Below are 25,398 nucleotides of genomic sequence, written 5' to 3'. Positions count from 1 at the left end.
TTTATCTGACACATAATATAATTATTAGGCATTTAAAACAGGATTATATATGAATTTGTTAATAAACAGTTTTTCTTTTGTTTCACGTTCTTTTTCTGTGGTATCTGTATTATTACTCAGAAATTTGTAAAAGGGGAAAACGTGCGTACTATAATTTGCGGGCCAAATTAATGAATGCTAATTAATCACTAACTGATCAATGGTTTATTCTAATTGCTGTAAAATACAATTTTATGGAAATCAAAATAGTTGTAAATAAATGGTTTTATATAAATTTTGTTCATTAAAGACCATTCTATGAGATTGAAAATATTTACGACTTTGTCGTAAGTTCTTTTGTACAATGCAGCCCAGATCTGCTGTCGGTGTACGGTCATCCTGTGTCTCCTGTCTGACCAATATACGTGTCATTTTCACCGCAACCAACTTATGATATACATGTAAATATGGATGTCAAACTGGCGATTCATTGGTGTATGAGTGCTAGCATTTATTAATATCATTACTGAAGGGATTAAGTTGTTAAAAGATTCATTGTAACTTTTAGTCGATATAACGGATTAACTTTGTAACTTTTATTAAATGTTTATTAATTCTTATTTTGCAATTTGACTTCCTGATCTTGTCATCCTGGATTATATAATGCGTACTCTACAGTGACCCCAATTTTCGGTCCCGGCTCAAATCACTAGGCTCCTCAAATTCAACTTGCTCTTGGCTGATCTTCTTGTAACACCTTTTTTCCCAAAACCGTGAGTATATTTTCGTTCTATATTAAATTATAGCGTAATTTTCATGATTAAATTTTTGACATTTTGTGATTTAATGAACCTGATTAAAAATTATTAGAAGAGCTAGTAAGACGGAAAAACTGTGAGATACATTGAACAAATGGGACCAAATCAGAATTTTTGAAGAAAAAAAAATCATTTGCAAAGTTTGATAATTTTAAACAAAGTCAATTAACGCAATTAAATCTTTAATTTGTAAGTGAGTTTTGTTGTTACGACAGTTTTGTTCACACTTATCACAATTTGATAAAAATGTATAAATTATGAATTTTGGAATTTGTTTTAGTTACATGTAATATGTATATCTATTTCTTTTTTTTTTTTTTGGAGATCGTATGCGAATGTAGTGCCTAAGGTGGTCCTAGATACATGTATATACAACAGTTTTTGATGACGCAGTTCGCAAAAAAGTAAATCTGGAAGCATGCAATTCCGGTGTCATATAATATTTTGAACCCCGCGATATATTGAACCCGGGTTCAAAATATCGCTGCGATATATTGAACCCCCCCATAAAATATTGAACCCAGGTTCAATATTTTATGGCCGCGATATTTTGAACCCCCCTCTACTTTTCATTGGTATTGGAGAGGGGGTTCAAAATATTATGGCTGCGATATATTGAACCCCCCTCTATTTTTTCAATTCCCATTGGAGAGGGGGTTCAAAATATTATGGCCGCGATATTTTGAACCCCCTCTATTTTTCATTGGTATTGGAGAGGGGGTTCAAAATATTATGGCCGCGATATATTGAACCCCCTACCTTTTTCCAATTCCCATTGGAGAGGGGGTTCAAAATATTATGGCCGCGATATATTGAAACCCCTACCTTTTTCCAATTCCCATTGGAGAGGGGGTTCAAAATATTATGGCCATGATATTTTGAACCCCCCTCTTTTTTTCATTGCTATTGAAGAGGGGGTTCAAAATATTATGGCCGCGATATTATGAACCCCCTCTATTTTTCATTGGTATTGGAGAGGGGGTTCAAAATATTATGGCTGCGATATATTGAACCCCCTACCTTTTTCCAATTCCCATTGGATAGGGGGTTCAAAATATTATGGCCGCGATATTTTGAACCCCCCTCTATTTTTCATTGCTATTGGAGAGGGGGTTCAAAATATTATGGCCATGATATTTTGAACCCCCCTCTATTTTTCCAATTCCCATTGGAGAGGGGGTTCAAAATATTATGGCCGCGATATTTTGAACCCCCCTCTATTTTTCATCGGTATTGGAGAGGGGGTTCAAAATATTATGGCCGTGATATATTGAACCCCCTACCTTTTTCCAATTCCCATTGGAGAGGGGGTTCAAAATATTATGGCCGCGATATATTGAAACCCCTACCTTTTTCCAATTCCCATTGGAGAGGGGGTTCAAAATATTATGGCCATGATATTTTGAACCCCCCTCTTTTTTTCATTGCTATTGAAGAGGGGGTTCAAAATATTATGGCCGCGATATTATGAACCCCCTCTATTTTTCATTGGTATTGGAGAGGGGGTTCAAAATATTATGGCTGCGATATATTGAACCCCCTACCTTTTTCCAATTCCCATTGGATAGGGGGTTCAAAATATTATGGCCGCGATATTATGAACCCCCCTTTATTTTTCATTGGTATTGGAGAGGGGGTTCAAAATATTATGGCTGCGATATATTGAACCCCCTACCTTTTTCCAATTCCCATTGGATAGGGGGTTCAAAATATTATGGCCGCGATATTTTGAACCCCCCTCTATTTTTCATTGCTATTGGAGAGGGGGTTCAAAATATTATGGCCATGATATTTTGAACCCCCCTCTATTTTTTCAATTCCCATTGGATAGGGGGTTCAAAATATTATGGCCGCGATATTTTGAACCCCCCTCTATTTTTCATTGCTATTGGAGAGGGGGTTCAAAATATTATGGCCATGATATTTTGAACCCCCCTCTATTTTTTCAATAAAAAAAGGAGGGGGGTTCAATATATCGCAGCCATAATATTTTGAACCCCCTCTCCAATGGGAATTGGAAATAGGTAGGGGGTTCAATATATCGCAGCCATAATATTTTGAACCCCCTCTCCAATGGGAATTGGAAATAGGTAGGGGGTTCAATATATCGTAGCCATAATATTTTGAACCCCCTCTCCAATAGCAATAAAAAAAGGAGGGGGGTTCAATATATCGCAGCCATAATATTTTGAACCCCCTCTCCAATGGGAATTGGAAATAGGTAGGGGGTTCAATATATCGCAGCCATAATATTTTGAACCCCCTCTCCAATAGCAATAAAAAAAGGAGGGGGGTTCAATATATCGCAGCCATAATATTTTGAACCCCCTCTCCAATGGGAATTGGAAATAGGTAGGGGGTTCAATATATCGCAGCCATAATATTTTGAACCCCCTCTCCAATAGCAATAAAAAAAGGAGGGGGGTTCAATATATCGCAGCCATAATATTTTGAACCCCCTCTCCAATGGGAATTGGAAATAGGTAGGGGGTTCAAAATATCGCAGCCATAATATTTTGAACCCCCTCTCCAATAGCAATAAAAAAAGGAGGGGGGTTCAATATATCGCAGCCATAATATTTTGAACCCCCTCTCCACTGGGAATTGGAAATAGGTAGGGGGTTCAAAATATCGCAGCCATAATATTTTGAACCCCCTCTCCAAAGGAAATTGGAAACAGTAGGGGGTTCAATATATCGCAGCCATAATATTTTGAACCCCTTCTCCAATGGGAATTGGAAATAGGTAGGGGGTTCAATATAGCGCAGCCATAATATTTTGAACCCCCTCTCCAATAGCAATAAAAAAAGGAGGGGGGTTCAATATATCGCAGCCATAATATTTTGAACCCCCTCTCCAATGGGAATTGGAAATAGGTAGGGGGTTCAAAATATCGCAGCCATAATATTTTGAACCCCCTCTCCAATAGCAATAAAAAAAGGAGGGGGGTTTCAATATATAGCAGCCATAATATTTTGAACCCCCTCTCCAAAGGAAATTGGAAAAAGGAAGGGGGTTCAATATATCGCGGCCATAATATTTTGAACCCCCTCTCCAATGGGAATTGGAAATAGGTAGGGGGTTCAAAATATCGCAGCCATAATATTTTGAACCCCCTCTCCAAAGGAAATTGGAAACAGTAGGGGGTTCAATATATCGCAGCCATAATATTTTGAACCCCCTCTCCAATAGCAAAAAAAAAGGAGGGGGGTTCAATATATCGCAGCCATAATATTTTGAACCCCCTCTCCATTGGGAATTGGAAAAAGGTAGGGGGTTCAATATATCGCAGCCATAATATTTTGAACCCCCTCTCCAATAGCAATAAAAAAAGGAGGGGGGTTCAATATATCGCAGCCATAATATTTTGAACCCCCTCTCCAATGGGAATTGGAAATAGGTAGGGGGTTCAAAATATCGCAGCCATAATATTTTGAACCCCCTCTCCAATAGCAATAAAAAAAGGAGGGGGGTTCAATATATCGCAGCCATAATATTTTAAACCCCCTCTCCAATGGGAATCGGAAATAGGTAGGGGGTTCAAAATATCGCAGCCATAATATTTTGAACCCCCTCTCCAAAGGAAATTGGAAACAGTAGGGGGTTCAATATATCGCAGCCATAATATTTTGAACCCCCTCTCCAATAGGAATTGGAAAAAGGAAGGGGGTTCAATATATCGCGGCCATAATATTTTGAACCCCTTCTCCAAGAGCAATGAAAATTCGAGAGGGTTTCAAAATATCGCGGCCATAATATTTTGAACCCGGGGTTCAATATTTTATGGGGGGGTTCAATATATCGCAGCGATATTTTGAACCCGGGTTCATAATATCGCATAATATATTGAACCCGGGTTCAATATTTCGCGGTATCAAAATATTATATGACACCGGTACTGGCTGATTTAAACTGTATTGTATGGAGACCGCTCTTTTAAAGAAAAAAAAGGTTAAATGAATAAATTTAATTTGATAATTGGAAAATTCATTATTTACATGTAAGGTGGCATATGCCACCTTCATGTGGTGTCGTATCATCTATCAAAATAATCAATAAAATCAAATATGATTTTATAAATACATGTACTTTCTTTCCCATTGTAGTTATCTTAATGCGTAGCGCAGTGGGTTAGAGGGTTTACTACGGACCTACACGTCATGTATTCGAATCCCACCGGGGATTTTAAAATTTTTACTATGCCAACATTTTCTAAAACTTAATTTTTTTGGTTAAAAATCGTGAAAGAAAATTCTAAACCTGTGAAAATATTTCAATTTTAATGTACTCTAATTCACATTAATATCGACAGATGTTCAATTCCATATTAAGGGGATGGGAGGGGGACTTTGAATTTCTCTCAGGTTTGGATACATAAATCGCATGAGTTAATTTTCCCCTTTATTTATTTGACTTAGTTTTGCATTAAAGCGAATATAATTACTTACTTTATATATGTCTAAAATGAAATATGTATGTATTTATCATTCCAACACAATATTTAGGAAATTTTCTTCAACTCAGAAATTGAAAAGTCTCAAAGGTGTTTTGGCTCTTGGACTTAGGAACGATAACTTCTACCGGAGGAACTTTCATACCAAATAATTTTTAAAAAAAAAATTTGGTGTTTATTTGCAATGATTTTCAAGTGTTATGTTGGTGTTATGAAGTAAAATATTTTTTATATGTCCTTCATATGACAAAAAAAATTCTCTGAATTTGTCAATAGTTAACTTTTTAAAAATTCTTTTACAGAAACACGAAAAATCATTAAAAAATTCTTTTAAAATACCTATGGTATCACTGTCGTCTTTTTATGTTTGATAAGTATATGTTTTGTGGTCTTCTATTGCAAATTGTAATATACTGTGGGTGTATAGAGCAACCTTTAATCCAATACGGTAAAATTGTGGATTGATCAGTATCATTTAACACAGAATAACAAAAACATTCTGGACACGAACATTAAAATAGAAAAATTGCCAACAGATTAAATGACCAGCAAAGGTTAAGAGTGGTTTTGAAAGATAATCCATAATGGGGTAAAAAAAAAAATATGGGGATATGGGGACGGTTTTGTTTGGGAACGGTTTTATCGGCACCTGTTGAAGCGTCTTGATGATAAAGATAGGGGTCGTTTCAAACTTAGTTTTGCATTTCGGCAATCCACAATGTTACTGTCATACCATAGGCATGTTACACGTTCGCTGAATAAAAAAAACTCACCAAAATTATGAAAATAACTATTTTCATAAAAATAAGAGATTGTAATTTTACACACTTCATATTGTATAGAGTCGGGATCGGAAACTGCATGTGCTGCATATTGCGAAAGAAAAGTTGTAAACAAATTCGATATACATGTAATTCTGAACATTTTTTACGCAGTATGGGAGGAATACGAACAGACCAAGTTCTTTGTATAGGCCTAAAGGTAAATTTACTTCAACAAGTCCGACACATTGTCATTATTTAGCTATGATGACTTAAATAGCCTCAGACCATGCAGGGATTGAATCTGGGGCCCTTGAATCAGGGATGCCGGATGCACGTATATCGTATATTACCAGTTTAATATACAGGTCCAGTACAATATCTCTTTCAAATTAGACTTTGCATTTATTTTAAAATTAAAGTTATAAACATTTTAGGGCATTATGTATTCATGACCACACAGACACACAGTTATTTCTTGAATGAAATAAGGAGGCCAGTTATGGCAAACAAGATAAGTGATTGGTAATACAGGACAATGAGAAGAAATTATTCTTACCCACGACTCATTGCACACAAAGTGGTCGACATGCAGTTACCCAAACAATGGATTCGAAATATATATTTGGCTTAAAAGTGTTTAAAAGCTGCAATGTTTAAACTATCTATAATTAATATTAAGGATATTATATAACTTTTTGATGGTCATTTGTGCAAATATGAGTTGTATGATAATTATGATCATTTGTCTGTTTCTTATAATAAACATTTTCCTGAAAAACTGCACCCAAAAGTGATCATGCAGTGTTTGATCCATCCATCAGGAAAGAATATGGTCATAACAGACCCTTGTCCAACAAGTAATGGTATGACAGAAGAATTGCAGCCAAAATGAATTCCATTTCTTGAGATACATACACACTTTAAATTATGATAAATGTTTTAAAGCTGTTGATTTACAATCTTTTAAGCATCGCCTCAAATGGACAAATGCTGCTCCGGCCAGACTGGGATTGTTAGGCTTACTTTTTATGCCTCAAAAACATATCTGTCGATGGTCCGCACAGCCAAGCTGCGGCTTTCATCTTGTTGATTTTGAATTGTCTAGTATGAGGTTACCTATATGACATCAGCATGACCTGACCTCACAAACGTAATTGGTATTCCATCACCATCAGACTTTGACGTTCGTATCGCCAACAGACCATCAGTCTTTGATGAAGACCATCAGTTAGACTTTGACATGACCATTGGACAAAATGCCATTACCATCGGACTTTGGCATGACCATCGGAATTTAGAGTCTACATATATATGTACACAATACTGACAAGACCCAAAATTACACTATAGCAAACCCCAACTAAACCCTAAGTTTTCTTTCGGGGTTCTGCTTTTGAAAGATTTGCATCCACTCGAGTTTACTTTGTTTCCACTCCGAATTTACTTTGGGGTCCACTCAGGGTTTACTTTGGGTTTATTTAGGGTTTGCTTTTGGGGTCTACGGTACTTTATGCACTGAAGTTTAGAACAGACCAGTCTTTTATCTTACCATCCTTCTGCCTGTAAACCCTGACCTTTATATATTCCTAATACACAATTTAGTCTACTTTTAGGGATCTACGGGTTTACTGAGGGTTATGTCTAGGTCTAACGAACCTGGAGTAAACACCAAGCAAAGCCCAAAAGTAAACCCAGGATTTAGTTAGGGTCTACTTTCTGATAGGTTGGGTCTAATCGATACTGTATATACCAGTGCACACACACGTTACACTGAAATAAACATTTATTTAAAATTCTAATTAATTAAATTTTTATCAGCTTAGATACATGTATGCCATTCATAGCTTTATAAACAAATGGTTTTTAAGGATGGAGATTTATTTTGCCTATTGGTGATTTTGTCTGTTAATTATAAAATGAATTCTGGTTTTTTTTTTGCTCCCAGACAGCGGCTGCTTGTCAGCATTGAATGTAAAAGTTTAATCAAGGGAACTTTTTTTCTGTGGCAGAATGTATATATATATATATATATATATATATATATATATATATATATACATGTACTTGAATTTTTTTCGTGCATTTGAAGGGCCACACTTGTACATGTTCACACTCATGCACTGAGGATATAAAAATTTATTATTATTGGCAGTTTTGAAGAAATAAACTGAATGTCAGAGTGCTCATTGCCATGATTTTTGTGTATCTAGACTATATGTATCACATGCTTTTCTGAGAGACAGACAGAGAGAGAGAGAGAGAGAAAGCAAGAGAGAGAGAGAGAGAAAGTGAGAGAGAGAAAGAGGGGAGAAAGAGAGAGAATTTTTTTTTATCATTGAAGAAACAATCGATCTGTACTGTTGAAGAAATTAATTATACAGTTCAAGACAAGCAAACAATTTGTTCAGAAGTTTTACGTACCATAATGAACATGCAAGTTTATACTTAGAATATATGCAATATGTACTGGTCTTGACTGTTGTGTATCTGCTTATGTTCCTTATTGATATAAATGGTATTTATTTATACATGTACTTTTATAAGATATTCAAGCATGGCCTAGTCTATGAATGTATTTATTGATCTACTTTGCAAGGAATTTGGAACACTTGAAAACAATTTCTTGTGTCTTAAATTGAGTAATCTCCCTGATTGTGTTTACTGATCTTTAACTTATCAGTCATTGACCTTATCGTCTTGTTTTGCATTTCTTTGTGAAAACTTATCCAAAATGGAGGTCTAGGTCATTCTTATAAGCTGAATTAAAGGTATGGAGTTTTATATTACACTCATAATTTTTTTTATAGTAATCATTTAATTTGGGGGGTGAGAGGTGTTTGCAGTTAGTGATGATTGCAGTAGTTAGAACCATTTTAACAAGACCTTGGACTTTCAGTAGGATGTAACGATCTATTTCTTGTGTCAAAACAAGTTAAAATGATGCTGGTTTCAAGCGAAATAAATATGCGTAGTCTTCGCTCAAAAGCCAGACAAATCTTGTCGATTTCAAAGAGCCATGACAGAGTGGCCCACAATGAAATTAACAGGCCTATGTCACCGTGCTATTTTACACAACTACCCAATTTCCAAGCTCTTGTTAAAATGGAGTTTACTTTTACTACACATGCCATAGGTGATTCAATTTTTTTTTACCCCATCATTATGTATATATACCTAACAATTTTCTTGCATTTGTAGGGCCATAATTGTACACATGCACAGAGGATATAAAAAATTATGATAGGCAGTATTGCATATGCAAAGCTCATTGCCCTGATTTTATAATATCTAGACTACATGTATCAAATGCTATTGAATTCAGAGAATGATTATATTTCTTTATAGGTTATGAAGAGTTGTACAAAAATATAAAGGTGCATTTTCTATACAAGTCACATTATGTACTAAATACCAACATGTCTGTAATTGAGAGAGAGAGAGAGAGAGAGAGAGAGAGAGAGAGAGAGAGAGAGAGAGAGAGATATTCTCTTTTGAGAAGTGGACAGGCATAGCCTACATCCATGTAGGCTATGCCTGTCCACTTCTCAAAAGAGAATAAGAGAGAGAGAGAGAGAGAGAGAGAGAGAGAGAGAGAGAGAGAGGTGTTGTAAGCCGCCAGTAATTATATGATTTGAGATGTCATATTATCACTGTTACGAGGTTGTAATTTATGTATTATGTAGGAACTGCATAGAAACACACATACAAAACTGTCATAACTTATCAGAAGGGATCATAGTGAACTGTATGTAGTCACTATCTGCGTTTACCAGTACGTTGCATGATCAAGCATAATATAATGAGTCTATACATGTTATTGTACTTTTCAATCTAGTCTATTCATCATAATGCTGCAGATGTTTTCCATTTACCATGTGCATATTTGAAGAGGAATTCTGAGAAATTGCTTTTTGGTCCTAAACTTTCAGTGAATAATAATAATCATGATAAATATTATTTGAGTATTAATTGTTCAATTGTATAAAAGAATGAACAAATTTTAAGTCAGTAGATCTTTTGTTTCTCTCTCTCTAGCTGCTATCCAACCCACAGTGCCAAGAAAAGAAAACATCATCTATTCCAAACTTCTTATATAGGTCACTGTAATTGATCAGTGGAGACCTATATTGCTTTCTGTTTGTCAATTAATGTTCGGTCGGTTATGACTCGATAGCTCTCTGTTTCTTTGGATGACCTAATTACATACAGTGCTCTTATTGTTTGTCAGTCACCAGAGGAAATGATGTTCAGTTTTGAAAATTAGTGTTCTTCTTTAAAACCATCAGGTACAATGTTTCATCTTATTTAATGGGCACTACCTATTAAAATAGGGGAACTTTACTTGAAATTGAGATATTGACAATCCCAGCCACATGGGCCATGAATTTTTTAAAAGGGACAGGGGGTGGGGGCTCTTTGATCAGTAAAAAATGTAACTTTATATTGTAGGTTTTTGCTGCACTCCCCCCCCCCCCCCCCTTCAGACACATTTTTCCATGTATTATCATATTAATTATGCCTTTTTGATGTTCAATAATTATTCAAACATTATGACCACTTAATTAAAGAATTCATGGGGTTTGTGTTATAATTGTTATAATCAGGCGAGTGTTGAGGCCCATGGGCTCCTTGAGATTAGTACATGTACATGATATACTAGTCTATAAGAGTATTTACAATCTCCATTTCCAGCTAGCTGTCCCATAAATTTCAGATTGTCAATGTGTGGTAAATTAGGTTACGTTTACGTTAAATTACGTTTTAGGGTAATTGCCATCACTCTTTTAGTGGGAAAGCAAGGTGAAGGCTCTGCGTGTGGGGGAAAAAAAATTGTCAGGATCCAGACTCAGCCATAAAAAATGAGCTGCGTAGGTTGTGTTCTTGCCAAACACCAAAGGTGTTCCTGTGTCAGTAGCAGGAGAAAGTTTTTGTTTTCCAAAATAAATCCTTTTAGTTAAGGACTGAGTTTTTATTTGGATATATCCTTGATCCTTGTTGACTGCTTCAAACTTTAATAGTCCAGGTAAAATTTGAAAACACTTCAATTGGAATTTTTTAACACCATGTTTTTATTAGTGACTTAAGAATATGAGATGTAACAGTTGTTGAATAGAGGGAGAAAAAAAATTATAAAAACTTATTTATGACGAAGTTAGTTTAAGTTTTAAGTTATCTATATTTTAAAGCTTCATTATTGGTTTGTAACGATAAATAAATCTACAAAAATTTAATATGAGTCAGAGTCAGCTAGCAGATAGCTTTTCAGTTTATACTCTTAAAAGTAACACAGTAAACATTTGAAGAATTCTTTTTTAACCTTGGATTTATATCTGCTTCAATCTGACTCTCAGGATTCAGGAGGCTGAATTTGATGACCCACGTACAAATTCAGTTTCCTCTACATACAAATAGCATATATATAGACTTGTGATTAATGCTTTACATTTACATGTAACATAAATTGTAACAATGAAGGAAATTGAATTAATTTTGCATTGTTGAAACCTTTCTGAATTTGTTATTTAATTTGTATTGTTTTTTAATTATATCCACCAAGATTATCCATACATGTACATAAGCATTTACCTATTATGGCAATGAAGCTGTGTGCAAACACTGACTCGATTATTAAACTTTGTCTGTTATTTGATATGTGGTGTTTTAAGCCCTTATTTATTCTTGTTTTTCAGATGCGCAAAACAAATGGATTGGCAAAACAACCTCCAATGGAGATGCAGGAGGAAGGGAAATTGGAAGAGTCGGATAGTTCCAGCTCATCCTCGGAAGGGGACTACCACCGGGGTACCTGGAGCCACAAACTGGACTTTCTCTTGTCAGTGATTGGCTATTCGGTGGGCGTTTCTAACATCTGGAGGTTTCCTTACCTGTGCATTAGAAATGGTGGAGGTGATAAGGGTTTTTCTCTAGACTTGTTGTGACTCTATGTATGAGATTTAAAATTTATGTTTATAATATGGTACTTACAGTAGATTACTAATTATATGCCAGGAATTATTGCCCATGTAAAATTGTGAGGACAGAGCTTGCAATCTCGCTTTAATTTTTTAAGAGTGCATGTACAAAAACCAAATAAGAAACTGCATGTAGATGCCTTATAGCCATATATTTAAAGCAGCATCAAAAATGATATTATGATCGCAATTCTGTATTTGCGATTTGGAATTCTCACATTTGATGCAACCGTAGGAAGACTTAGCTAAAAATAGGAACATACAGTACATAATGTACTTAAATGATGAATCAAGAACTTTTATTAGAATTTGATACATTCCCTGAAACCTTCTACTTTCCAAATTGAACAGTGAGTGAGCGGTGAGCACACGCTAAGTGTATTCTGAGCAAACAGTGACCGCACTCTGAGCCAACGGTGAGCGCCGGAGAAGTACAGCACTGTCAACTTACACTGTTAAAAAAAACATGCAACGGTAATATTGAAGTACAAAAAAACAAAAACAAAAACAGGTTTTTTTTGTGTATCTACTTGTACAGACTTGCTCAAGAATATTTACCGGTTCTTTAAATTCTACCAAAAAAATTCTGATAAAAATGATGTTTTTGACGTGAAATGTACTTTGGAGTTTTCGAATGAAAATGAACGAAGAGGGACTGAATGATAAGTGAACACTGAACAAACAGTGAGTGCAAGGTGAATGCTTTTTAAATGCACGGTAAACAATATGCGCAAACGGAATGGAGCGGAGAGTGCGAGTGAATGCACGGTGAGCACACTGAGCAGACTTTGAGCGCATGGAAAAATTGGAAAGTAGAACGTTTTTGGGACTGTAGTTATATTTGTTCTACATAGGTTGTGTAAAATGTAAACAACTAATTTAAAACATTCATTTCTGCATTAATTTGAATTGATAGGTGCCTTCTTGATTCCATTTTTCTTCTTCCTGATTTTCTGTGGAATACCCCTGTATTTCCTGGAACTGTGTTTAGGACAGTTCTCAGGGGTAAGTTCCATATTTGTATGGAAGCTATGTCCATTGTTTAAAGGTAAGCATATTCATATTAGAAATTATTGGACTATTGTAAATTGCTGTTGTGGTGTTATTGTTACAATTCTTGTCAAATATGACATTATTAGTAAAATCAAACATCTGTAAATGACCATGCAGTCAGCACATTTTAATGTGTATGCATGCAGAGAACTTTATATATCTGCAAGTGTCGTGTATAGTTGCTCTGTTTCTGTTAAATTAGTCCTGTATACATTATTTTTCAGGGTTGGGATTTTTGATGGTCACAGTGTCAGCAATGATGTCATGGTATTACATCACTGTTCTGGCCTGGGTCCTATACTACCTCGTCAATTCTTTCTATCACCCCCTCCCATGGTCTGACTGTTCGGAGAGCTGGAACACTGCCCATTGCATTGAGTCTAGGATCAAAGACTTTAACAATGTCACAAACACAATAGTGCAAAATATCACTTCAAATAGCTCCTCCCTATATAACATTAGTCTAGCCAGTGAAACAGGGATCAAGAAGAATGCAACCACAGCTGCGAAAGAATTCTGGCAGTAAGTCTATTCTTTGATAATTTTATTTAGTTTTCAATATGCAGATAGTTCAAATTTTTTCAATGTCAAAATAAATATGATGTAATTAAGTTAAAGGTATATGGCTGGTTAGGAATAGCTGCTTTTATGTCCCAAAGATCGTTCAAATTGGTCAGAAATCAATGTCATTGAGGGTCAAGGTCAGTTTAGAGGTTAGCATTTAATTTCAGTGAACATTGTGCTACACAAACACATCTTGTTTTTTCATTGATAATTTATAATTTACTAGCTTGACATTGAAATACAAGAGCAACAACCAAAAGGTAAAACAACAACAGGAAAAGTTTCAGTGTCCACGATAAAAACACTGTATATCCGGTTTATTTCGCGTGTCACAAAATTTGCGAAAATGGGGAAAATGTGTAGCATTTTTAATTTGCAAATCATTTTTTGCAACAAATTATCTGGTATATTGATATTATCCTACAGATTCATCACTACAAATTCTACAATTGTTTTACAGAGAGGAAAGATTTCATTTGTCAATGAGTTGATTTTTTTTTTACAGGAGGAGGGTGCTAAGGATATCAGAAGGATTTGATGAGGCTGGTTCTGTGGAGCCCCATCTTATTGTTGGCCTCCTTGTAGCCTGGGTTCTAGTTTTCCTCTGTCTAATGAAAGGGGTCAAATCAGTTGGAAAAGTAAGGCACACTACATACAGTGAAGTTTGGCATCTTAAACACTGATATATTGACTACAATTGAAGCAGAAGTGTTTATGATTCTCAACTCTTTGTTTTGGAAACATAAGCTCAACTACTGTAAACTGTATTATATTTAGCATGAATGATATTTCTTTTGCTTAATCTTTTTATATTTTTTTTCTCAAAAATATCATAAATGGTAGTGCCAAAATTTTACTTAGAATAAATTTTGAAAATGAAAGTGTTCAGATGATAATTTGCTGAATAAAAGAATCAAAATGATGGAAACACTTGTAATATATTGCCTGAAATTACAGTTACTTGATTACCTGTCAGTATTATAAATTTTAACTGTTTGCACAGGTTGTGTATGTGACAGCAGTGCTGCCCTACATCTTACTGACAACCTTCTTAATCAGGGGCCTGATGCTGGAGGGATCGATGGAGGGCATTAGGCATTACCTCACCCCCGACTTCTCCAGACTGACCGACTTTCAGGTAACTCAAATACTGTAGAAGCACATATTTTCGTTGGGTCAAAATTTTGTTGTTTTTAAACCGAATAAAATTTTCCTTGGCATTCAATTTTGTCATATCGCAATCTCTAAAATGTATCACATATCAACTCTTTATTTATTAATCCTTTGTTAAAAACTTGTCATGGATTTAATTTCGTTGATTTACACTGCCAACAGAAATAATGAAATACAGTCAAACTTGTCCAATCCGGCAGAGGGTGGTTCTGAAAAAATTGGCTGGAATAGGCAACATCCGATTTGGAGGACATTGTTGAAAATTAATTTTAGTACATGTATTTAATGCAGTAGGTCTTAATCATCTATTCTTGCAAAATTTTCAATTCTTTTAAAGCATATTAGACCTCCTCGATTATTATTATGGTGCCAATTTTCATTTTCATATTCTATTTGGAAAACAATAATTCATAATGGAATATGTACAATGGAAATACTTTTCAATCAAATCATCGTAATTGATAAATTTTCAAACACTCAATTAACATGAGAAGTCCAACACCAGACAAGTGTATGCTTCAACGGAAATTCTTAAACGAACATTGACCACGCGACAAGTCAACAGGTGGCTGATTACGTATGGCGAGAACTGTTTTGATGCAGGGAACAATGGATACATATTTATATACACAAGAATTTAATAAAGAATAGAGCATATTGACAGAATAATACTTTGTTATGCAACTTAGTTGAGTAGCTTTAAGGTCATTATTGCATATGACTGTATTCGGGTGTCTGCTGAGGCCTATGGGCCTCTTGCTTAAACTACCTGTCCATAATGATGAGAATCAACTCCTGTTCTGTGCAGGTATGGCTAGAGGCAGGGATCCAGGTGTTTTACTCGCTGGGCCCAGCATGGGGTGGACTGATCACTATGTCCAGTTATAATAAATTCAACAACAATTGTTTCAGGTAATGTTTTGACTTTAGTAGTGAATATACCTGCTCCAATTTTATACAGTTGAACTCTGATATCTCAAACACTGATATCTTAAATACAATGGATATGTCAAAGTGATTTGTAAGTCCCTACCATTTATTTTCTAGTATTTTACCCTCAATATCTCGAATACTTGAATATCTCTGAGTTTTTAAAGAGTTCCATCTAGTTTGAGATATTGAAGTTTGACTGTATTTTATAATGAATACAGATGCTTTATCAGGTCAAGAAGAAATTTTTTGGTCACCTGAATATGTCAGGTAATCAATTAATGCTACCTGTTTTTGACTATAGCTGTGCTTCATCTGTCGTAGGTTGTAGCAATTTTTAGTGGCCAAAACAATTTTTTCCATTTCTATGAATACATGTAAATAAATAGGAGCTTATATCAGAGTTTAAATTGTGAAATTGTATTTCAAAAAAGATACTGGTAACTTTTTATATCCATCAAGCAAGTTTGACCAAGTAAGATTTGTAAATTAACGATATCACCTTCCTCACCTTAATAATTAAGATATATTATGCACAACAACTCCTACTTAGATGATTATGGTAGAGACCAGTAGATACCATAGTTTTGTTGAGGTTTGCAGTTGGATTTTGATCTATGATCTTCTATTACAGGGATGCTATCATTGGCAGTTTGGCTGATGGACTGACCAGTTTTTATGCTGGCTTTGTCATTTTTGCATTGTTGGGGCATTTAGCAGCAATGACGGGCTTAAAGATTAGTGACATGGCTGATTCAGGTAACTTGTTCTTGAAGAGGGCTTGGTGGTCATGACCATTTTCAGACTATTCAATTTCCTTAATAAGAAATGCTCTTTACAGAGATATAGAAAGTGATTAAAGCAATATGAGCTGTATTTTTAAGAATTTTCTTTTGCTGCAAAACCCTGCTAGTATGCTAAGTTTGCATGAAACTTAAACTTTTATGATACACAAGATTTTAAAAAATCATTTATTTTTGTCAGAAGAAAGATTTCTCTTCTAAGGAATATATAGCAGATCAATTTTTGTACAGGATGACAATAATTCAAGTTTGCTTCAATTAAGGCTTCTAAACAGCTTTTCCAACAAAAATAAGGCTAACAGAAATTAATAAACCATGATATTTTTTGTCATTTTAGTAGAAAATAACATTTTTGTGAAAAATAATTTCAGCATGAAAATTGCAGCTCATATTGCTTTAAAAACCAGTATATTTGGTATTTTTCTTCACTAAATGTTAGTTTATTGGCATTAATATCATACAATATGTATATGTCAAAGTTTAAGACAGATCTGATGGTTAATTTGTTGACCATCCAGCCTCCTTAATGACTTAGATTCCTTGGTAAAATGAAGGATGCTCTGTATAAAGGGCAATAACTCAATTCTCGCTTTTAGTATGCATATTTTTAGATACAATTTTAGTCCAATATAGTTGTGTTAGTTACACTTTTTAATAAAAACATTTGACCAATATGATACATGTATGTAGACAATGGTTGTATTAACCATTCAACTAATGAGTTCAATGAAAACCAAACCCTTTTTTTTTCAAAGTCAGTGTCAATGTTTATCATCATAACTTATACAATATACAATCTCTTTGTATGTTTTATTCAGTGAATTTTTAATGTCAAAAGGTTATACACATACATTTAACTACAGCTATAAGCTCATCAATAAAACCGAAATGTTTTGATGCACTACATAAATTTTATGTTTTATATAACCAATAAGAAAGCGTAAACTTGATGTCAACTTGAAGGACATTCTGTATGTACATGAAATCTTTTGCAGGTCCTGGTCTGGCCCTTGTTGTGTACCCGGAGGCCATGTTGACCCTGCCCTTCCCTCACCTATGGGCTGTGCTCTTCTTTCTGATGTTACTGACCCTCGGCATAGACAGTCAGGTAAACTCAGAACATAATCAAAGTACTGCTAGTATCAACTGTCTCCACAAATATCATGTTGAAATAAGGCTGTCCAAAGATCATTCTTTGTTTGATATCGCTTGCACAAGTTGGTTTAGGAGAAATTTTGCTTTGAAAAAAAAAAAAACCAAAGTACAATGTAAATGATAATTTTTGATGTAGCATAATGACTTTCATGTGAATTGGAGATAAGCTGAAACTAATTTCACATGGAAATAAACACATGCTTGGTCATGGTAGACATGTTACAGCAACATATTTTCCAAGAATTCCTTCTCAGTTGTATTTCCAGTGAAATATTGAAATTATTTGTACTTGATGAAAGTGTCTAAGAGTGCAGCAACAACAAATATGTTATTACTCCATCAGTGTACCAGAACACCATATAATGAAAAATACTTTTATTCAGTCAAAGAAAATTATCTAATTTACTTGGAGAATGGAATATTTTTACTAAATGATATCTGTACATTTAATCTTAATATGTTCTGCTGTGCAGACATGTATATCTAGATTTTTCTTTACTTTCTTGCCAAGTTTGGAACCTTTGAGACAGTGTCCAGTGGCCTGGCTGATGCGTTTCCTCAGTATTTCTCTGGGGGAAAGCGGAAAACTCTGTTAACAGCTGCGCTGTGTGCTGTCCTTTTTGTATTTGGTATACCTTTCAGTACAAATGTAAGTAACTTAAGACAAGAACCTCATTTATAATCAGTGGACATGGTAGACACTTGTTCATAAACATCAAACGTATCGGTTAGTTAGAATTAAGTGAGGACAACTGATTGTATTCACTTTGTCATGTTTAGTAGTGTGTAAATATTGTTGATACGAAATGCCAGGGCAGTGGTTGTTTTGTTTTTTACATCACCTGGTTTCTAGTACATGTATGTCAAACCTTTTTCATAATGTGGTTTTTTTATATGTTGAAATGCATAATGTTAAAGCATATGTCTTTAACATTTTAGGGAGGGATGTATTATTTCCAAATTGTTGATTGGTATGCAGCCTCATTGTGTGTGACCTTGACCTCATTCCTAGAGTGTGTCATTGTGGGCTGGATTTATGGTAATTATAGGATATCACAGGATATCATAATATTAATATTTTCAAATGTGAATCTATTAAAATTAAAATATTTCTACGATTTTTCCAATCAAAGAAAACTTTAAATAGTTTTTATCATTTTTTCACACACAGGTGCTGATAGATTTAGTAAAGATGTGAAATTGATGCTAGGAACAGAAGTCAATGTAGTGATTCGCTTCTGTTGGTGCATCGTAACTCCTCTTGCTATGTTGGTATGTATACCCTCATATTCTCTCTCTCTCTCTCTCTCTCTCTCTCTCTCTCTCTCAGTATACCTCATTCTCTTTCTGTCTCTCTCTTTGTCTCTCTCTCTCTATCATTGTTTGATTGTCTGTCACAGGCAGCTTTCATCTTGACCCTGACGAACTACCAGCCTCCCACCTATGAAGGTTACACTTACCCTGTCCATGCCCGTGTGATTGGATTCCTCCTGTCTCTCGTCCCGCTGATACCCCTCCCTGTAACGGCTGTGTATTACTTCAGGAAGGTAGATGGGACATTCCTGCAGGTAAGTTGATAAATGAACAGTAAAACACGCTTTTAATGAAGTGCCAGGGATGGATGATTTTGCTTTTTATTTGCGAAATTCGTTATATCTGTCAAGTTTACATGAGGTATTTAGGTAATTAAGTCATAGGGAATGAAAAATCACTTCACAGTAAGTGTTAATTCATTATGAGCGTGTTCGCTATAACTGTTTTTTAATTGTACATGACTACATATTTTGTGAAAGGGTATCATAGGAAAATGTAATGAAATGTACTGTTGAACTTCAGTATTTCAAACATCAGTATCTGGTATACATGTACCATGGATATGCTGGAGTGATTTGGAAATTCAAAGCACTTTTTTATTTGTATTTTACCATGATCAATATCTTGAAAATCATGGATATCTCTAATTTTCTTGAATTCTTCTTTTCTTAATTCCATCTTGTTCAAGATTGCAAGGATTAACTTTTTGTCTGATATATTGAATTAAGACTTGTGGTTTCTTGAAAAAAAAAATGTTTTTCATTACAACAAGGAACATTTCCATGTTTCTAACTTCCAAACTTAAGAAAAGGTATTATAATAGTAATTATCAATTTCATAAGTATTGTCATAAAATTTCAGAGGCTGCACAAGCTTACTCAGCCCTCTGAAGATTGGGGTCCCCATGTCAGCAAGTACAAGAAAGGGTACAACGAAATCCACCATAATACCCCTGATGAGACACCGCTCCTTACCATCAAGAGAAATCTCCTGGGAAGCCCTTCGCATTGATTGGATCAATAATTGGCCATCTTTGTTCATTCATTGTGAATGGAGAATTGCGCATGTGTTCGTTTTAACCCTAATTTTGGATTACTCTCCCTTATATTCTCTTGCAAAAATGTGAAGATCTTGTAATTCGTCCTAGACATACAAAGTTATGGGAACAATTTGTTTATTAGGAGAATGAGTTGATTAAGATTCATTATAGTACTAGTTAGATTATGGAGCCTCCTGAGTTATAGTGTATGAAAAAATATTTTTAAAAGCTTAGTAGTAAAGAAACAATCTAATTTTCTAATTAATTTTAATAATAATTATAATTCAATGATAATAATTTTTCTTTTACATGTAAATGATTTCTGAACTTAAAGAGTTAATTAATGAGTTCCAAACTGTCTAAAAGACAAATCAAAAGTTAAAGTAAAAGAGATCACAGGTGATCTCTACAGTGCGGGCATTTTTCTGTGAAATAATGACAATACAGCAATGAAAGTCAAGTTTTGTGCTAAGTACACACCTGACCTCCTGCACAGGATGAAGCAACTGAATATTAACTGAATGGTCTGGAAAGGTGACTGAATGGCACAGCTATGCCATTCAGTCACATTTCAGTTACCTTTCAGTCACCTTTCAGTCACCTTTCAATTGACTGAATGGCAGAGATTCATCCTGTGCTGTTTAGAGTATTTGTATAAACTATGTCACTGCAACGGTTTTTGTATAGCTTGAGAAATGACAAATTCAGCAGTACTTGGTGCACATATCTTCATAATTGTGTTCTTTAGTGTAGATTCCGTATTTTAATATATATAGATATATACAATACATGTGTACCAAGTTAGTGCTGTTTTGCATCTGATTGTGAGAAAATAGAACAGTGAGCATGGAGGTTTCAGTTAACATTTTATATTTGTGATGGTTACTTCTCATGATTTTATGCAGATATTACTGTCAGCGGTAATTTCTTGCATTTGATTAGGAATCTTCAGTGTTTAAAAATTGCCAAATTTGGATTGAAGTGAATAATTTATATTGCATAATAAGTATTTACATATTTTAAAAGTGTCAATATTTTATATATACATGAATTTCAAGAACATTCCCATTAGTTATGGTGTATATTTAGTCTAGGCAAGCAAATATGATTATATATCATTAGATCGGTTTATTCTTACAATTTTATTATTTTCATATTGAAAAACGTCTAACGTTTCCATTTATGTAAATACGAAAAAGCATTCCATCAACATTGAAAGGTTACAAATTGTTAAAATGTTTTTAGATGAATACATCGATAATAAACTTACAAATTATATTGAATTTTTCTCTGTATAGTTGAAAAACAAACCATAATATGTTTATTTCTGTTAGTTATTTGAATGGAGAATTTTTAAGACTGAATGTTGAATCTTATGGTCTTTTTAGAATTATAGTGAAAAACATCCAAAAGGGTAATTAGGCCTATATCATTTTCTTTAGTTCGGTTAATTGATTCAATTTGAAATCTTTCGATTTGTGGTTATGAATTTATTATTAATTCTTTATTGAACAGAATGGTATAAACATGTACACTGTACATGTTATAAATTTTGATAACCAGATTTGTATAATGTACATGCTTGTTTTTAATCTTGTTATTGTGTTCTGAGTTGTCTCTATTGAATATGATTTAAACTTGCAGTCTTGGGAGTTTTTTGTATGTTATATTGAATTGGTGTGTACTTTTGTTTTTTAGACAATCATGAGGGTTATATGTATCATTTATCAAACAGTCATTGCTAATTTTCAGCATTTTTCCTTTTTTAACTGTATGAACATGACAAGACTTTAAGTTTTTTATTAGTTGGTTTTTTTTTGTGTGCTTCTTTTAGAAGGAATTAAATTTTGGAGTTATTTTGCAATGATGCAGGCAAATACAGTTTGTTTACCAGAGCCCAAAACATTGATATGTTGTTATAAGGTATATTGTGCATGTAAAACATGTACTATGAATATTATACTGAATACATGTATTTCAGTTCTCTGCAGCAGGAAATTCTATTGGAAATTTGTTCATTTTTTGAGAATATATGTTTTGGTTTTTTATTTAATTAATAACTGAAAGGATACTATCTTCAGTACACATCGATTTTGTGATTAGTTTTATGTACAAAATGTTACAGAAAAAATAATTTGCCAATGATGATAAGAAAGTATGCTACATTGCAGCAAAATTTCATGATCTATTATACACCTCTACTAAAGATTCCTAATTAAACACGAGGAATTAATATCGCATAAAATCATTAGAAGCACATCTCACCTTTATTTTTCAGACAGATGATAACTAATAAAAGAAACTATGGTGAAAATTTGGCCTCACGATTTGATATTCTTGCAATTTAAGGCAAAAAAGGTTGAATTGCGGAATTAAGTACTTGTGTTAAATAAGGAATCTACAGTATATGTGGTATATGTGTTCATATGTAGTCCTTAGTGTTAGAATTTTGAAATCCAATTAGACTTCTCATTGACTTCAGGTTGTCTCTAAACCAGCAAAATACAGTCAAAAACATTTTGTTACATGTACAAACAGATGAAGTCTGAATACACTTGCAGTTCTTTTTTATATGCTAATTACTTAATAAGTGATGCGTGGTTTTTTTTAAAACTGGAGTTTTATTTTTTTAGTGACTTATCAGTGCTAAATGCTATTCATGATTGTGGCGCATTTCAAATCAGTTGGATTGGATATTGTATTCAATACAGCTCTTTTTGTGTGGGTATTTTTATATTGTTTATGGTACATGTACTTGTTCTGATCAGACTATTCTAGTGATTGGAAGTGTTTTAAATATTGCAGAAATTTTAATCATCACCTTTGACAATTATTGTATATTGTCAATTGAATGGTTTTCCATGTAATAAAATTAATTTTTCCATATCTTTATCACAGGGACCAAGCCCGTTTTAACATTAATTTCAATGTAACCATAAATGGTTACACTGAAATAACTGTTAAAGCGGGCTTGGTCCCTGTGATTTTTATGATGCTAAAAAATTGTTTGCCAATTTTGTGGGTGTTTTTTTTTTAAATAAATGTAACAAATGTTTGAATAGTATATTATGTACTTAGCAGGTACATGTAATGCAATGTTTCTGTAACAACCTCTGATTAGTAAAACATATTACTTACTACTGGTCATCCGTATGCCACACATTCAAAACGGGATAAACTCACAATCGTATAACATTATGTGTGTGAATGGTTTTATAAAGAGTACTATGCAAGTCCTTTTTCTTAGAAAATGGCTGACAATTTAAGGTGAACTTTATAACTAAGGAATAACAAACTAGTCGATGGTCATTTTAAATGCATAATAATTTGTACTGGTTATTATTTTACATCATAGTCATATTTTATATTTCATTAATTAATTATGAATAGTTAGTGTTCTTACATCTTCGCTAGCCAAGGGTTTTCGGTCCACTTTGCACCCCATAAACCCTTGGGTTAATGGGGAGCAAAGTGGACCGAAAACCCTTAGCTAGCGAAGATGGTGTTCTTAACACTTTCTTTCTTACCTGTACAAATCAATGGAGACTAAAATATATACATCACTATTAAACTAATCATTTTCTTGCTGTATACTATTAAAAGAATTATTGACCAAGATTTGCAATTGTGCATTTCAGGGTTTTTTTACAAACACACTGTATGTACTTTGCTTGGTGAAACAGTTGCTGTTTCTGCAGACAATAATTAACTTGTTATTGTTTACATAGCCAGTAAATAGGTATATAATATAGAATATTATACAATGCAATAGTAAACTGTACCTATAAAAGAAGTTTTTTATTGTATTAATGTAAAATCCATATTTGATATCTAAAAAGTATTCAAAATATGTGAATTTATATCAAACATATTCAATATTTCAAATCTTCCAGTTTAATATTTACGTAAACTTGTATGTAGTTAGATCTTAAAACTTTAAATGGTTTCTTAACTTGCATATTACCTACTAGCAAAGAGTTTACCGAACCGATCCACTCCTCGCCGACCCCTGGAGTATAGTTGAGCGGATCTTTAACCTTGGACTAGTGAAGATGGCCCACATGTTGCTTTCAAATTGATTATAACTAAGTTCTAACCTGCTCAAACGTCCGCCAGAATTTTATTTTTGTGATAATTTTAGAGAGCATCATCATTTAGATATTTTTTGATCGACTTGTGTATTCATTAAGCCTTCAATGTTCATTTCCCTTTGACATTTATATTGTACATGTATATGTGTGAACTTTCGTCAGTATTACAATTTACAATCAATTGTATAATATATTAGTTTCCAGTAGGTTTTCACGTTTTGAACATCGTTATTTTCAATGATTTGTTTTTAATAAACATTAGAATTTCAACAGGTAATAAATATCAGCTAGTCTTGCATCTTGCCTGTTATTTAATGACTAGTCCTGAGTTTGTTAAGAAGCCGAAGCTTTTTAGACAAATTTTGATGAGAAATTTTAAAACATGGATATGACAGTTGCTTTGACAGAGAACATTTCTTGGAATCTATTATGATTTTTTAATGTTTATGTCAATTATGAATTAAATCATAACATTTTTTCCCCGCTTATTGTGTTCATTTTGCCAACCGACATTGCAAAAAAAAAATACGTTGTTAAACACAAGTTCACAGTATTGGTGGTGAGACCCGTTCAATTTCAAACTTATTAAATAAATTCTCTATACTAAAGTACTTATCTTGTATGAATCCAACCGATATCATCAAAGACGTATAAAAATATAAAATTTTCTGGGACTAACGGGTTGTGTGATATTTTTTTCCATGCAATATTTGCTTTCTTAATAACCCGCATAAATCATTAAAGAAAGCATTTTATTGTTAATATTTACACCCTTGTAACAAATCAATGAATTGATCGTTAAAAGTAGGAAAAATATATAACTAAAATATTGTTAATGTGCGTAAGTACGTCAGATGAAGAAACAGCCAAGTTGTCTTTTAAGGGAATTAGAGTCTGAAATATCATCGTGATTATTTCGTGCAGTCCGTGACTTTTGTAAGGTTCCTGAAGGTTTCAACCAATTTATATCAATTAAAATTTCATTCCTATCAATTTCCACAGAGCTATGAATTTCAATTAATTTTCGTAAGAAATAGAAGGAATCATACTTTGTGGATGTAAATGTATTGATTTGATTATACTTTGAATGCAGTCATGCTCTGTATGAAAAATATCACAGATTCTGAAACGTGTGGTATAATATTGCCAATTTGAAAAAAAAGTGAATATTAAGATAAAGTATTTGGCTTCAAATACAATTTTAAATAAAATGGTACATGCATATTTGTTTCTTCTTAATTGTGTTCTCTCTATATATCTCTCTCTCTCTCTCCGTGCACCATTTAAATC

General features: G+C 33.8%; 1 protein-coding gene across 2 annotated transcripts; it reads left to right on the top strand.

The window, feature by feature from the left end:
• The first annotated feature begins 6,000 nt into the window (after positions 1-6,000).
• Positions 6,001-24,586, top strand: LOC105348180 (sodium- and chloride-dependent GABA transporter 2). Of its 2 annotated transcripts, none has more exons than XM_011457505.4 (14): positions 6,001-6,231; positions 11,705-11,921; positions 12,903-13,034; positions 13,264-13,561; positions 14,109-14,241; positions 14,607-14,741; positions 15,585-15,688; positions 16,341-16,465; positions 17,505-17,617; positions 18,176-18,313; positions 18,604-18,703; positions 18,836-18,936; positions 19,065-19,232; positions 19,840-24,586. In XM_011457505.4, exons 1-14 carry the CDS (start codon positions 6,031-6,033, stop codon positions 19,987-19,989), a joined length of 2,115 nt encoding a protein of 704 aa, XP_011455807.3. In that variant the 5' UTR covers positions 6,001-6,030; the 3' UTR covers positions 19,990-24,586. The 2 variants fall into 2 exon arrangements, with proteins under 2 accessions (XP_011455807.3, XP_011455808.3); XM_011457506.4 differs by lacking the exon at positions 6,001-6,231 and adding an exon at positions 10,832-11,037.
• The last annotated feature ends 812 nt before the right edge of the window (positions 24,587-25,398 follow it).

Source organism: Magallana gigas, chromosome 3 (assembly GCF_963853765.1).
Source record: "Magallana gigas chromosome 3, xbMagGiga1.1, whole genome shotgun sequence".
NCBI classification, from domain to species: domain Eukaryota; kingdom Metazoa; phylum Mollusca; class Bivalvia; order Ostreida; family Ostreidae; genus Magallana; species Magallana gigas.
This window is presented reverse-complemented; position numbering and strand designations above follow the sequence as displayed.